This window comes from Crinia signifera, chromosome 4 (assembly GCF_055691185.1).
Source record: "Crinia signifera chromosome 4, ASM5569118v1, whole genome shotgun sequence".
Classification (NCBI taxonomy): Eukaryota; Metazoa; Chordata; class Amphibia; order Anura; family Myobatrachidae; genus Crinia; species Crinia signifera.
The window spans coordinates 9,345,324-9,360,871 of record NC_139220.1 but is presented as its reverse complement, the minus strand read 5'-3'; the positions used below and the strand labels follow the sequence as shown (position 1 = coordinate 9,360,871).

At 50.7% G+C, this 15,548-nt stretch overlaps 1 protein-coding gene across 2 annotated transcripts; it reads left to right on the top strand.

Annotated features, from left to right (window-relative positions):
• The first annotated feature begins 733 nt into the window (after positions 1-733).
• On the top strand, positions 734-10,197 carry TEX52 (testis expressed 52). 2 transcript variants are annotated; one of them, XM_083179552.1, is made up of 3 exons: positions 734-929; positions 7,094-7,611; positions 9,213-10,197. In XM_083179552.1, exons 2-3 carry the CDS (start codon positions 7,127-7,129, stop codon positions 9,460-9,462), a joined length of 735 nt encoding a protein of 244 aa, XP_083035678.1. In that variant the 5' UTR covers positions 734-929; positions 7,094-7,126; the 3' UTR covers positions 9,463-10,197. The 2 variants fall into 2 exon arrangements, with proteins under 2 accessions (XP_083035678.1, XP_083035679.1); XM_083179553.1 differs by lacking the exon at positions 734-929 and adding an exon at positions 4,536-4,668.
• The last annotated feature ends 5,351 nt before the right edge of the window (positions 10,198-15,548 follow it).

Below are 15,548 nucleotides of genomic sequence, written 5' to 3'. Positions count from 1 at the left end.
CATCTGTCATACAATTCTAACCATATTTCTCATATACAAATGTTCACAAATTAAGGGGGCGCAGCCCCTTACGCCGGTGTGAAGAGCGCCCGTAGGGCACGATGAATCACCTAGTGTATATATATATATAGTCTGAATGTGTGTCTCTGAAACACTGCCATCTGTTAGCACCAAGTGAAACTACATCTCTTTCTCTCTCACACATGCACAAACACAGAGGCAATCACAAGGTAGCAGACTAGCTTTGAGCAGGCTCACTAGTCTATCTATATCTACTTATCATACTATCCCTTAAAACATACAGATAGAGCAGCTCCCGGCGATAGAATCACCATCGATCGACTGTAGACCGAAGGAGGCGTGCGCGCACAAGACGCTCGTGAGCCCTGTTCTGTTGGATCTCCCTGCAGCCCCCGCTGGCTCCCCCCACTCCCTGCCCGTGTCCCTGAAGCGCGGAGAGGGCAGGGAAAGCGCTCCCTGCCGCCGTATTGCGCTGTGCAGATGGGGAGGCGCGGCCGTCCCCGTCAGATGGAGCAGCCTTTTCCGCCAGCTAACCGAATCTGGCGATTCCCTGCTCTGGCTGAGAGGCGCCCCATCTGTAGGTTCTGTGGCCGACCTCAAACCTTTATTTCACCTCATTGTGAGCAGCTCTTGAGCCTGTGCAATTCATGTGTCCCCGCTTATGGGACCGTCCCTATGTGTAGCCCTGGTAACCAGCACACTATGGAGAGTTACCACACTGCAGACTGAGCAGACGGGATTGTCTGGTGAATGCCTTGAAGTGACATTTCCTGTGTGAGGCCTCAGTCCTTCCCTATTGTGTCCCTGAGCACACACGGCCAGGCCGTCACCATGGATAAGACGTACACAGACTGCGGATACAGGGAGAGAGCAGGACACTATGACACAGGCCGCCCGCTGCTAGTCCGGTGAGTGCTTCTACTTCTCTTTAGGAAAAGTTCTTGCAGAGTTTAATCTCCAGGGGCCGTAACGTAGTAGCCGGCGCGATTCCAGCCAGTCAGGTACTACAATCAGTCTAATGGCAAAACCAGATTGGTTACCGCTTTAAGTCAAATTGGGGGCTACTTCGGTGCGATTCAGTGGTGCCTATAAGGTCTCGAACAGACAGGATTTGTTTGGGGGTGTATCCGAAGCATTTTGGCTAACGGCCGCGGGTCGTAATTATCGGTAATAATTTGGGGCTTGCTAATTATTTTCTTCCCATTATAAAGGAGTATTTTTATTCTCTATGTGTTCCAGGGAATAGAACAGACGACGGACCAATACAGACAGTATAGAAATTACTATAGTTACATTGTTGCAGAGGAGAGGGCCCTGCTCATATGAGCTGGCAATCTAGACCTGGGGTAGCCAACTCCAGTCCTCGAGAGCTACCAACAGTTATTGTTTTCCAGGTCTCCTCACAGAATCACAAGTGAAGTAATTAGCTCCAGCTGTGGATCATTTATAATGTGTCAGTGAGTAATGAGTGCACCTGTGCAGCAGCTAGGTTGTCTGGAAAATGTGAACTGTTGGTAGCTCTCGAGGACTGGAGTTGGCTACCACTGATCTAGGAGATATGGCTGGTGGGCACTGTGGAGAGAGGAGGTAATGGAGGCATCTGGAATGACAAGCCGGGGGCACTCCTGGAGGCTGGCTCAGATTGTACAGGAGCGAGGAGGAGAGTTCCAGAGGTCAGGAGCGCACCAGGCCCCATGTTTCTAGCACTATAGCTCCCATAACTGAACACTGGGCCTGATTCTGAGTCACGCACATGTAAAAAGGGGCACATTGCCGCCCTCTCTGATTCGCTGCTGCTTCCGAGGAGAGGCGAGTGGTTTCTGGGAGCCTCCCGGGTGATCTGGAAGAGCAGCAAGTGTCGGGCAAGTAAGAAGGTCTCAGGGGAGTGGCCACCACCCCGCAACCAATCAGGGGGCCCCATTCAGAACAGGAAGTGGTACTGTGCAATTGTGTCTTAAAGGGGAACAATCCTGAAAACCTGGTACTGTCCCCGGAAATACATAAGGAGGGTGGGATAGGTCGACAGGCCTAAGGTTGACAGGGTCTTAAGGTGGAGACAAGCATTAAGTCGACAGTGAAAAGGTTGACATGAGTTTAAAAAAAATTTTTTTGCAAGAACAAGCGGTATTTCATGTCGGCCTTCCCATTTTTGACCTATTTAATGTGTTGACCTTTAGTGGTAGACGTAATGTATGTCAACCTTTATACTGTCGACCCATACCATTCCAGGTGCACTCCTGCATGACACTAGTAACAATTGTACCCCCAGAGCCATCCCCCAATACTCAGCTGTAAGTCCAGCACCTTAGTGGCTGGTTTATTGCCGATGCCGAATATTTTTGCCATCGATGGGGGAGAAACCAGATGATTTCTCTACTGTACATCGGTGGCACAGCAAAAACAATGTTTATTTTTTCTTCAAGGTGTTGGGACACGGGACATAGCTCCGCCCACAACATCCCAGAAGCCCCACCCCCATGTTCTGATTGGCCTATGGGCCAGTCACCTCCACCGACCAAACGCGCTGCCTCTGTGTCATCATTGACTCCTCCCTCTCTTTCACCCCCCACATTCATGCTCTCTCACAGTCTTGCCGCTTTCACCTCCGCAACATCTCACGCATCAGACCATTCCTCTCCACTGAGGCGACCAAAATTCTCATTCACTCTCTTGTCATCTCCCGCCTTGACTACTGCAACATCCTTCTCTCTGGGCTACCTGTCACCCGCCTCGCACCTCTCCAATCCATTCTTAACGCTGCTGCTAGGCTCATCTTCCTCTCCCGCCGCTCTACCTCCGCCTCCCCCCTCTGTCTATCTCTTCACTGGCTCCCCATTTCTTTCCGAGTTCTCTTTAAACTCCTCACCACCACCTACAAGGCTCTCTCCTCCTCCACCGCTCCTTACCTCTCTTCACTGATCTCTATCCACACTCCCTCCCGTCCTCTTCGCTCCATCGCTGACCGCCGACTGACCTCTCACCTAATCACCTCCTCCCACTCCCGTGTCCAAGACTTCTCTCGCGCTGCCCCCCTGCACTGGAACAACCTCCCGCCACCCATCAGGCTTTCTGATTCCCTTACCTCCTTCAAGCGCTCCCTCAAAACCCACTTTTTTCGACTAGCCTATCCCTCCTCCTAACCTCTTTTGATCCTCCTATCCTGCCTCCGTTCCTACTTATCCTATTGTATTTCGTTCGTCCACCCACCTATTTTTAGTATGTTAACTCTTATGAGCAGGGCCCTCCTTCCTCACGTACTCATCCTACCTCATTACCTCACCTGTGCTCCTGTCCTGTTCTTCCCTTCCTCTACTTCATCTTCAGTCTCCTCGACAATTTCCACACCTACTTCTGAACTGATGCTGATTTTAGTTCTACCAGCTATACCCCTATTTATGCTGTATTTTATCAACACACCCTGTACGCTACCTCCTAATTTATTTATTTTTTTAGCTATGTACGGCGCTGCGGACACTTTGTGGCGCCTTATAAATAAACGTACTACTACAGTCAAAGAGATTGTATGACCATCAATACCTAAAATTATCGATTGCTGGTTACAGAATCGCCATCGATGGTGACTGCACCGATGGCCATCTGTAGGGTGAAGTGTTAATTCCACACATAGACTACTATAGTGCACTGTATGCAGTGCTATTTTTCTGCAGGAACCAGCAGGAACTCAGTTCCTGAACCTCTAATTAAATATGACATCATCAGGAAATGAAAATATACTTTCCATAAGATACGTTTCATTTTAAAGTCACCTGTGAGAGCCTTTGTTTCTAAATACAATATATACATCTATCTCTCCCTGCCTCTCTCTCTTATATATATATTTTTTATTTAATTGACCCACCCCCAGACCTGGAGTTCCTGGACCTATTTTTCCAGAAACACAGTACTGACTGTATGCACCACACTGTCCTTCACCAGTCTACTCCCTGCACAGTGACAAGCCCACCCACCCACTCTGTAACAGCCTGTGCACCAGGAGAGTGACCGGCTGACCGCTGTCACAGATACAGATTGTTGTAATATGACTTTCCAGTGCAGGAATAGCCTTAAGGCCCCCATACACTATGCGATTTTGAGCCGATTTCACCCGATTTCGGCACTTTGGGCCGATAAATCGGGTGAAATTGGCCCAAAATCGGTAGTTTGTGACATCTGATCCAATCTGATGCGCGTTCCCGCGCGCATCGGATCGGATCAGGGCGTCGGACCTGCTGAACATAAGATGTATCGGATCTGACCCATCATGGGCACATCGTGGGTACTTTTTAGCACCCACGATGTTTCAGATCCGATAGATCTATGGGTACCTTGAGGACCGGTTCGGGGGAGCTGTAGACGGGGACCGCAGATGCAGAGTAAAGACCGGGGGCGCGGCGGGAGAATAGGAAGAAATCCTACTCAAAAGACCGGGCAGCCGCGGCGCTGATTGGCTGAGCTCTCAGCCAATCAGCGGCCGCGCGGTCTTTTGAATAGGATTTCTTCCTATTCTCCCGCCGCGCCTCCGGTCTCTGTTCTCCATCTGTGGTCCCCATCTGCCGCTACATCTCCTGACGCTCCCCCGGACCACTCCCCGCTTCCAGCCTGCTCCTGCCGCTTCCCCTGACTGGTCCCCGCTGCCGAAGGAGTCGGGTAGGGGAACTGTAAATGCTTCGGGCAGGTGGAGGGAGCTGGGGGCGGGGGACATTTGTGGAGTCAGCGGACGCTGCGGGCCGGGGGACACAGAGGCGGCAGTAACATAGAGGCAGGCAGGGGGGAGCCGGGAGCTGTCAGCGCTGGAATAAAAAAAAACATACATTTAATGGGCAGCCTGTGATTGGCTGAGCGCTCTCTCAGCCAGTCAGCAATTGGCTGAGAGAGCACTCAGCCAATCACAGGCTTCCCATTCATTGTATGGGCTTTTTTTTTTCCAGCATTGACAGCTCCCGCCTCCCCCTGCCCGGCTCTCCGTCGCTGTCACTGTCCCCCGCAGCGTCCCCTGCACGCTGCCTCTGCCCTTCCAGCAGCGCGCCGCAATCCACCGTTTTAAATAGGATTTACTCTCGCCGCTCGCCGCTACACCAGACCTTGCGGCGAGCGGGAGAATAGAAAAAATCCTATTCAAAACCTGTGCGGCCGCTGATTGGCTGAGAGCTCAGCCAATCAGCGGCCGCCCAGATTTTGAAGAGGATTTTTTTTACTATGCTCCCGCCGCAACCCGCTGCTGACTCTCCGGTCCCCGCGGCGCCCCCTGCCACGGACCCTCTCCCCCCCCCCCCCCCCCTGCTACTCCCCGGGTTTACATGTGATAAATCGCATCCGATTTATCCAGGGTTGCCGACCCTCCCGGAATTTGCGGGAGTCTCCCGAAAATCGGGTCCTTCCTCCCGGCCCCCGGAAGGGTGGGCAACCCTCCCGGAATCAGGGGGACCCCCACTGAGCCCCCCGATCGCGGCATTTATATGCCGCAATCCGCGGGTCTCAGGGGAGGGGGCGGAGCTAAAACGGCACAATCGTGACGTTTTAGCCCCGCCCCCTCCATGGATATCAGTTCTTTAGTCTATTTCCCGTAATGGGGGCGGGGCTTAATGACATCACGGTTAAGCCCCGCCCCCCAAAATCGTCATGAAAGCTTCCTCTCCGGGCTTCTCCCGGAGAGGATTTTCTGAATGTCGGCAACCCTGGATTTATCACATGTAAAAAATGGCACATCAAGTGCCAAATCTTATCAAGCTCCCCGGGGAGCTGCCGGGGGAAGCTCAGGGGAAATCGGGGCTGACTTGTCTTTACGACAAGTCGCCCAAGTGTATGGGGGCCTTTAGAGTGACCAAAGTTGGTCACCCTAAATATCCTGGAGCCTCAATCAATAGCAATTACATATTCATTCCCAGTTACCCCCTGCAGTTACCTAACTCTGCCAGATGGTGGCACTGTGATGCTAATAACTGAATGGTTTCTGTATAAGCCGCCTGATGGGAACAGTTTTGTGTGTATGATAAACAGAGAGATAAAGGCCTTTATACAATGATTAGATAACAGCAGTTACCCTCAGAAACCTGTAAACTCTCCCACGTTATACATATGGCCTCATTCAGTTGCATGCGATGTCGATGGCGGATGCAGTGGAGCGATGGCCGCTGCGGATGTGCAGCAATGGTCTTGCGACCGCAACTGCGGAGCGGATTGACAGGTTGGCAGCATTTGGGAGAGTGAACAAGGGCGGTGACTGGAAAAATGCAGGCGCGTCAGGAACGTTTCCTGATGTAACTGTTGCACTGTCCACACAGAGCCCTGGCACCCACCCCTGAATCCGACTATAGGCCTCCTGATCAACTTCTGCTTTTCCCCTCCCCTGTCTTATGGGTTCTGTTAATCATTCCTTTATTGTGCCCAGGTTTTACTATTTGCATTAATTAACTGGCAGATTGTGCTTACAGGTGCAACAAGTAATATTTACTATATAATTATTTAATATCTGTAGCCAAAATAGTGATAGGACAGTAAAGCTTCAAGCATGAAGTCCTATATTACACTAAATCAGTGGCTCTCAAACTCGGTCCTCGGGATCCCACACAGTTCACGTTTCCAGCTGCACAGGTGCACTCATTAACAACTGACACATTTTAAAACCCCACAGGTGGAACTAATTATCTCACTTGTGATTCTGTGACGAGACCTGCAAAACATGCGCCGTGTGGGGTCCTGAGGATCGACTTTGAGAACCTGTGCACTAAATAATAATATATTGATATTTTTATAACACTAGTCTACCAGTAGGACTTATAGTGCTTGGCATTTGCATAAAAAAAAAACAGGAGGGGGGCAAAGTATTTGGGATATATTCTCCTTCCGGCTTAGGGGTAAATTTACTAAGATGGGAGTTCTGTTGAAGATGGGATGTTGCCCGTAGCAACCAATCAAATTCTACGAATTATTTATTTAGCACCTTCTAGAAGATAATAGATAGTATCTGATTGTTGCCCATAGCAACATCCCACCTTAGTAAATTAACCCCTTATTGCCTGAGTGACGCCCCCTTAGCTGTACATTAACATCACCGCGCATTGTCTCCTTGTAGGTGCCGGGACGTCTCCTGCACGACCCCGCGGCCATGCTGTGCTCACCCCGGCCTAGTCCCTTGCTGTCCGATCCCCCGGTCCAGTCCCTGGGCTTCACCCCGCGTGGCCTCCATAGCATATTACTGAAGGATCCCCCACACACGGAGGCAAAGCTGGAACTGCTGAGGATCCTGCGGAACCCCCCGGACACACAACTGGCCCCGGCTCCCACCCTGGGCTACATGACTTGGCTGGAGGTCAGCCGGCTGCCCCCGCTCCTCCCACTGCGCCCAGACAAGCCGTACGACAGTGCAGTGTGGAGACGGCTGACCGCTGCTCCGGAGGGAAGCGGGCCACGTAACCCCATCCCTCCCCCATCGCGCATGGAGGCCAATACATGGGACACGTTTGTACGCTGCAGCGGAATCCGGAGGAATGAGAAGGAATCGCGGTCACTGCGGATACGTAGCCAAGGAAGAGCGCCCCCTACAGACTCTCACGGGAACATCATTCCCCCCGAAGGCTTCAAATTCAAAAGGTGAGCGGGATGGATCCTTTAGTCACTGTGGGGCAGATGTACTAAACCGTGGGGAGAGATAAAGTAGAAGCCATTCAGCCTCTAACTGTCATGATACAGGATGGGTTTGAAAAATGACAGTTGCCTCTATAGCTCTCAATCACACCATTGATGTCTCATTTATCAACATGTATTTATATAGCTCCAACATATTCGGTTGCGGTGTACAATTGGGAACAAAACAGTCATAAAACCATGCTGGATAATAACAGTCAGACAGAGATAATGTAGCACCCAGACAGCTCCTAACTGCCACATTGCAGAAGCCTGAACAATGACAGTTGGGGGCATGTTGGCTCCACATTGTAAATGTCATTGCAATGCAGGGCTAATGTCATGTGCGTATAGGGCCTGATTCAGCTTATTTTGTAGTATTCCGAGGGCCGCCAATACAGGGCAAGGGTCATGCCCATTATGTGCCCACAACATTTTGCAGGCACACCACTATTGCGCTCTCGTGCATCACCGGCTGCCCCCTTAGATACAAAGCCAGACGCAGCCCGGACATTTTTGGGTTTGCATCGGCTGTATGTTAAATCACTCAGCCGCCGCACCCCCTCCCCAAAACACCTCCTCCCCACACTGCGACTGAAGTTTAAGAGATCGCACGCATGATTTTTGCAGGACTGTGTGAGCTACTGAATTAGCCCCATAATATTAATCCAGAGTATTAAAGCATATAACACAGAGAACAGGCTCATGTGGAAGACACAATTGCCCCTAAGTACCATCCATCACAGTATCACTGATTGGAGAAAGGAGTTATAACCGTAAGGATTCTCTACAGTAAAGGCCCCCATACACTAGGGCGACTTGTCCTAAGGACAAGTCAGCCCCGATTTACCCTGAGCTTCCCCGGCAGCTCCCCGGGGGAGCTTGATAACATTTGGCAGGCAGGGTCAGGAGCGGGGACTGCAGATGCAGAGAGACCGGGTGCGCGGCGCGAGAATAGAAACCATCCTATTCAAAAGACTGGGCGGCCGCTGATTGGCTGAGTTCTCAGCCAATCAGCGGCCGCCCAGTCCTTTGAATGGGATTTCTTTCTATTCTCGCGCCGCGCACCCGGTCTCTCTGCATCTGCGGTCCCTGCTCCTGACCCTGCCTGCCGCAGCACCGATACATCTGAAGAGGCTGAGGCTCTCCCAGTGCACAATACAGATTACAGCCTGCACCTACAGGTACCCAGGACCGGACCCCGCCCCCAGCCTGCTCCTGTCACTCCCCCGGACGGCTGCACATGATTAATCTTATGTGCAGACCGTCCGACATCCGGATCTGATCCGATGTACACGGGACCGCACATCGGATCAGATCGGATGTCATACACTACGCAATTTGCCCAGTTTCACCCGATTTCTCGGCCCAATCCTCCAGAATCGGGTGAAATCGGGGCCAAATCGTGTAGTGTATGGGGGCCTTAAGAGCACTGTACACCTGTATGTATCCTTGTGGCTGCTGTGTATGTATCCTGTGTACCTGTGGGACATCAGGTATCACTTATCCCCTGTCATAATGGTGTAGAATAAGTTTATATGTGACTTGTGCCTTCTGTGTTCTGACAGGTACCCGGCGCCGAGGATGGGTGCTGTCACTGGTTCCGAGCTGCCAGCCCCTGTACCTGCGGAATCATCTGTTTCCCCTGCACCGAATCATCAGTACAGGCCCCCTAAACTGACCCTTCAGGAAAACACCCCCAATTATACCCTAATCCTTCAGAGGTACCGGGAGCTCCAGGGAAGAGCACGGAGCGTGGTCCCCTATAACAGCAGGATAACCACCCCGAGGACAGCAACACTGGTGACCCGCGGGTGACAGGGGGTAGATGTATGAAGCAGTGATAAGGGAGAAGTGATAAAGTGCCTGGTACTTTATCACCGGCCAATCAGCTCCTGACTGTTAAGTTACAGGCTGGGTTTAAAAAGGGACAGTCAGGAGCTGTCAGCTGTGATATGTGTAGTGCAGTGGTGTCAAACTCATGGCCCTCCAGCTGTTGTGGAACTACACATCCCAGCATGCCCGCCACAGATTTTATATAATGGATTGCTAAAAGTGGTGCAGGGCATGCTGGGATGTATAGTTCCACAACAGCTGGAGGGCCATGAGTTTGACACCACTGGTGTAGCGCAAGGTAGTGAAAGCAACATTCTGATTGGCTGCTGCGGCTCAGCTCAAATGTAACCCCTAAATTAATGTGAGTAAATGACATGTTTGTGTTTTCTAGATTTTATGAGGTAAATTTGCTAAAGCTTCTTACATTTCAAAGAGGTGATGTTTCCCATAGCAACCAATTAGGTTCTGTCTATCAATTTCTAGGTTGCAATAGTGGAAAAAAATAAAATCTTATTGGTTGCTACGGGCAACAACACCTCTTTTCATTAAAGCTTTAGTAAATTTACCCCAATGACTGCAGGGTTGGCACAATGTGAATAAGGGGTAACGCAGGGCATGCCGGAAGTAATACAGTAATGGCAAACATTGTAAATGTCCATATGCGCAGCCTGTAACATACAATGTACATGAGACAAATAAAAGCACCATTTACAACTATGAGGGGCTTACATGTTCACAGACCCCCGTCATATTGTCCTGCCTGTGGCCTGTATCACACTCACCCACTGACATCTGCATTTCCACCACACATACTGTATATACATATTTACCAATCTAGTTATTTGTACGGTATACATCACAGAGGGCCTGATTCTGCTGCTGCACAAGAGGGAGAGCTAATGTCATCAGTGTGTTTCAGCGGGAGGGGGGTGGCTGACAGAGGGATGGGTTTTGTAGCGGTATTTGGGAAAAGTCACAGGCAGCTGCTTTACATTTACCTCAGAAGCAGACCCTTAGGGTGATTACAGGTCTGGTACTGCTTCATCCGTTACCAGCTCTGACCCCAGGTGAGTGACTGATCAGACTGGGGACACTGACTGTGTGGGTGTGATTCTGGTTATGCTCTGGGCGACAGGACGGACTCTGCAGCGACAGCGCACAGTAGACAGCGCCGGTATGTAATCACAGCTAGGGTACAGTATACACAGAGGCAGACTGTACTTATTATTAGACACATCTGTCCCTGTCGCACTCGGAGCATGGGAATAACCTCGCCAACAAATATTCTGTCTTTGGATGTAAATATTTGGAAGAATCCAGATTCTCGGCCGGCTGCTGCCTGAGATCCTCCTACAGTGATTTATATTAACCCTGTACGAGGGCGTCTCACTGGCATTGCTTCCATACAGTGACTGGCTGTCAGCACTCTGATTGGTCGATAGTCCACCAATAAGCATGCTGAGAGCCAGTCACTGTACAGTGTGAAAAAAAAAAAAAAATCATGTTGACCGTTTAATGTGCTGACCATAACCATGTCAACATTTTTCTTGTGTCAACCTTTTGGATGGAAAATAGGACAATAATAAAACCAAGCGATCAGGTTTTCAGCCACCTCAGGCTGTGCCCCGGGTTACCGCTCAGTGTGGCCAACGTAGCCCGTAGTTCTGGTTCAAACTTTTTAGGGTTCTCTTAGCCCAACCTGACCCGAGACAGTATGTTCTCATCTGTATATTTGGGGGGGTCATCTAGAGTTGGACATAAGCACATTTTTGAGTTGCAAATTTGCACATTTGAGGGGCGCCGCACCATATATAGGGAGAAATGTAATAGGATGAGAGATTCAGAAAGTGAGAGATTTGGTAAGAAATGTCCAGGTTTTTTTAAAGCAGCAATCGTTTACACTGCAAAACTGGTTTGATTTTACAGTGTGAATGATTGCCGCTTTAAAAAAAAAACCTGTCAGTCTGATTTAATCATCCAGTAGCCCACACAAGGGCCTATCACTTGGGCAGCTGTTCCACCTTCCGGAGCAATGACCCTCTGCCCTGGAAACACTTATATCAGGAGAGCACAGGTGCTGCTTAATCAGCCCAATCCTGATCACATCAGTTAGAAAACCTGGACTGGATCTCATTTTCCTGCTGCTGCTGTGGGAATATGCTGTCCCTGCCACACATGTTACTTGCAGTTATAGCGCTAGTAAGACACGTGTTAGTGGGTCGGACACTAGAACCCACGGACACCAGTCCTGCTGCCGAGTTTACAGGCTCTGGCATTGATCCATTGTGGATCCAGTGATCTAGTAAGATTACCATGTGTAGGATCAGAAAAGATGACATGACTATGACTAACTAATTAAGGACCCTGTCTGCCCCTAGCTCCGCTTTGTGTGTGCCCACCCCTCACTAGCTGCTGATCCTCCCACCTCTCAACTATGTCTCCACCCCCCTCTCCAAACCCCACCCCTCATTCATGCTGACCCCAAATCTGGTGGCAGGGGTGTCAAAATCAGTGACACCTGGTGCGGTAAAAACCCCAACATTTCATCAGGGGGCACCACTTCAACAGCATCGCTTGCCTAGTCCTAGCCACCTCACCCTGCTGTCCTGCTACACCCTATTCTAACCACAGATGCAACCCTCATAGCCTACATTCATAGAAACATTGATTGTGACATCAATAAGAACCACTCAGGACCCAATTAACCTGTCGATTTGGTTTGTAAGAACAAAGCACGGGGAGAATATACAAACTCCACACAGTTAGGGCCATGGTGGGATAGAACCCATGACCTCTGAGAGGTAGTAATGCTAACCATTACACCATCCGTACTGCCCTTGGCCCTGGCCACTATCGCCATCTGAAGATGGCCTTATCCCATAGTGACCTATGGAAGCTTGTAGTGAGTAGATTTAGAAATCTTACAAGAAACAGCATCACGGGAGTACAGTTAAAAGGCCGGTCCGGACCTTGTATCATCCAGCAGCCAGCCAGCTGAGGAAAGGTGCACCCCCCCCCCCCCCCCCCCCCCCCCCCGTCTCTCTCCGACCGACACAGCTCAGCAGGTGTATGTAGTACGAGGCCTCCTCTGCATTGAGGAAAGGTGCGGCTCTTCCCAGAACCACTGGGGATTAACCATTTACTCAAACGTGGAGAGATCCAGTGTCTATCCTGATACATTGTATTCAGTAGACGACCCTTCGCCACCTGCCCCATATATGATATATCACCCATGGTTTGTCCATGTTATCTGGTATGACCCTGGTCAGTCACCTATTGATGTCCCCTTCCCCCAGGCCCAGCTGGCCCCATGCAGATAAGGGCTATAATATACGTACGGTCCTGGGAATAATGCCTTGTGGAGGAGCACATGATCGCTGTGGGACATTCCCCGTGGTGTAATCATCTAGGAGACGGTTTCACGACCGGTGATAAACAACGAAGTGAGCGGCACAAACCCAAGCACATGTTCTGTCCTGTACAGGAAATGAAGGGCCTAATTCAGAGCTGATCGCACGGCTGCTTATTCGCACAGCCAGTGAAATCCCACCACTGTGAATACGTCCGAAACCCATTGTAACAGGCTCATCGTCCAGTGATTTTTACACTGGGCACAGTCATCGCAGGCGCCGTGTAGCCCTGGACTCAGGAGCGCGATGGGTAAATGAGTATCCGGCCTGGGGCTGATGTCACACACCCTCCTCTAAACCGCTCAGGCACGCCTGCGTTTCCCCGGACACTCCTAGGCACGCCTCCCACTAAACCAGCCACCTACTTCCTGTCAATCAACTTGCGAACAGCCAGCGGACAGGAATAGTAGCAGGATTTCACCACAGCACGGCCTTGCGCATGCGAACCGTACACATTCGCAGTGCGTCATTAATCGCCCACTGTGTGAATTCGCAGCTGTGACAGCAGATGAATAGGACCCTACTTACCTCCCAATAAGTACATTCATTCTTCTGTCATACTGCCCGGGTTGCTGGAGGACTAGGGGTTAAATTTAAAAATGAAAAGAGAAGTTGTTGCCCCATAGCAACCAATTACATTCCATCTATCATGTGTAAGGATGCATTCGAGAGAGGAGAGATGTAAGCGAGGGGTTTCATCCAACAAGAGAGAACAGACGCAATTTCCGTAGGACTCTGCAAATGGCTAATAAAGATTTGTATCCTACATGATCATAGTAATGCTGAGATCTTATACATTCAAAATATATGGTAAGACCCCCCCCCTCCCCCCCTCCCCCCCGCTGCAGCAAGGCATCCCTATTTGGTGGCTACACTATATAATAACAGCGCCCACCCACATGTAATATGTTTATATATTTCTAAACTGAGAGCTGACTCACCCGGAGGCACCAACAGTGGTGGAACTTATGAGTGGTGGGCCCAGGTGCTGCAAGAATATCATTTGGGCCCCTTTCCTCCACTCCAACCCATGTTCACAAAATGTCACAGACGGCAATGGGAGATAGGGAGAGGCAGAGGAAGTCAGTGTAAGGCATGGGGGAGGCAGAGGGTGACAACTGAAAGGGGTCACAGAAGAAGGCAGGGGGAGGCAAAGGGACAAAGAGAGAGGCAGTGAGTGACAAGGGGGGGGCAGTGAGTTATGGGGAGGCAGTGGGTGGCAGGGAGGGGCAATGAGTGATGGGGGAGGCAGTGGGTGACAGGGAGGGGCAATGAGTGATGGGAGCAATGAGTGATGGGGGAGGCAGTGGGTGACAGGGAGGGGCAATGAGTGATGGGGGAGGCAGTGGGTGACAGGGAGGGGCAATGAGTGATGGGGGAGGCAGTGGGTGTCAAGAGATGCAGTGGGTGACAGGAAAAATCAGTAAGTGCCAGGGAGAGGCAGTGGGTGAGAGGAAAAATCAGTAAGTGACAGGGAGAGGCATTGAGTGAGGGGGGAAGCAGTGGGTGACAGAGGAAGGCAGTTGGTGACAAGAGTACCAGCACACTGTCCTGTGCGGTGTGGAGAACAGTAGGCATGTACCTTGGTGGGGGCAGGTACGCAGTAGCCTCTGCTCTGTCTGTGACAGGGACCCCGCCAATTGTACTTCCGTCAGTTTGGAACCCGGTCAGGCAGACACCAACAGCGCCAGTTACCCCGGGTGTGAGCTGTCTTTAATCCCCAGATAGCAGTGAATCATATAAAATGTGGTGTCTGTGAATAAATGATCAGCAGATCGTGTGGCTGCGATCATCACTGGCCCATGCAGATGACGCTGCTCAGAACGGTTGTGGAGGGTGGGGTATGGGCTATCTCAGAACGCAGAATTCCCCCAACACCCTGAAACTAGGCCAGTAACGCGAGTCACGCTCTGCATAATAACAGTATAATGCAGAGATCTCAGTTACATAATACAGCCCTGCCTAGAACGCATTATCGCCAGGACGCCCTCGCCAAACTCGCCCCGTTCCAACCCCATTCCACCATCAAAATACACATCCCGCTGCGTCGCCCTCCCTCGCTCAGGTGCGTCGCCCTCCCTCGCTCTGCAAGTGTCGTCAACACCGTCAACTCTTTGTTGCCCTATGCCCCGGCTCTGCACACAGGGCTGGGGCAGATGTTGCTCTAGCAGAGGCGTAACTCTGGGAGGCAATGGATGCATCTGCCACTGGGCTCCTGCTCGTAATGGGGCACCCCATCTCCCTTAAAGGATGAATCAGTTCATTGAAAGCCGTTGATATTGCTTCTGTGGCTGTCTCCCCCTCCTATCAGGACCTATGACATCACACTTCTCTTTTAAACATAATATACATAACATTCACACACACACACACACACACATGCATACATATATTTATATTAGGTGCTGTGTGTGTGTGTGTGTGTGTGGGGGGGGGGTTGGGCAATGCTTATCTTGCCAGCGGGCAACTGGGACGAACTTACGCCACTGCGCTGTAGCATAGTAATATATCAGTAAAAACATTCATTCTGAGGTGTTTTTTTATTTTAAGGAAACATTGCCAGTGAAATCATTTTTCTTCTGACGTAAGCGTGAAAATCACCCAGGTATTGCAAACGCTTTTGCTGCACGCCTGCTCCAGCCCCCCCCAGCCCTGCGC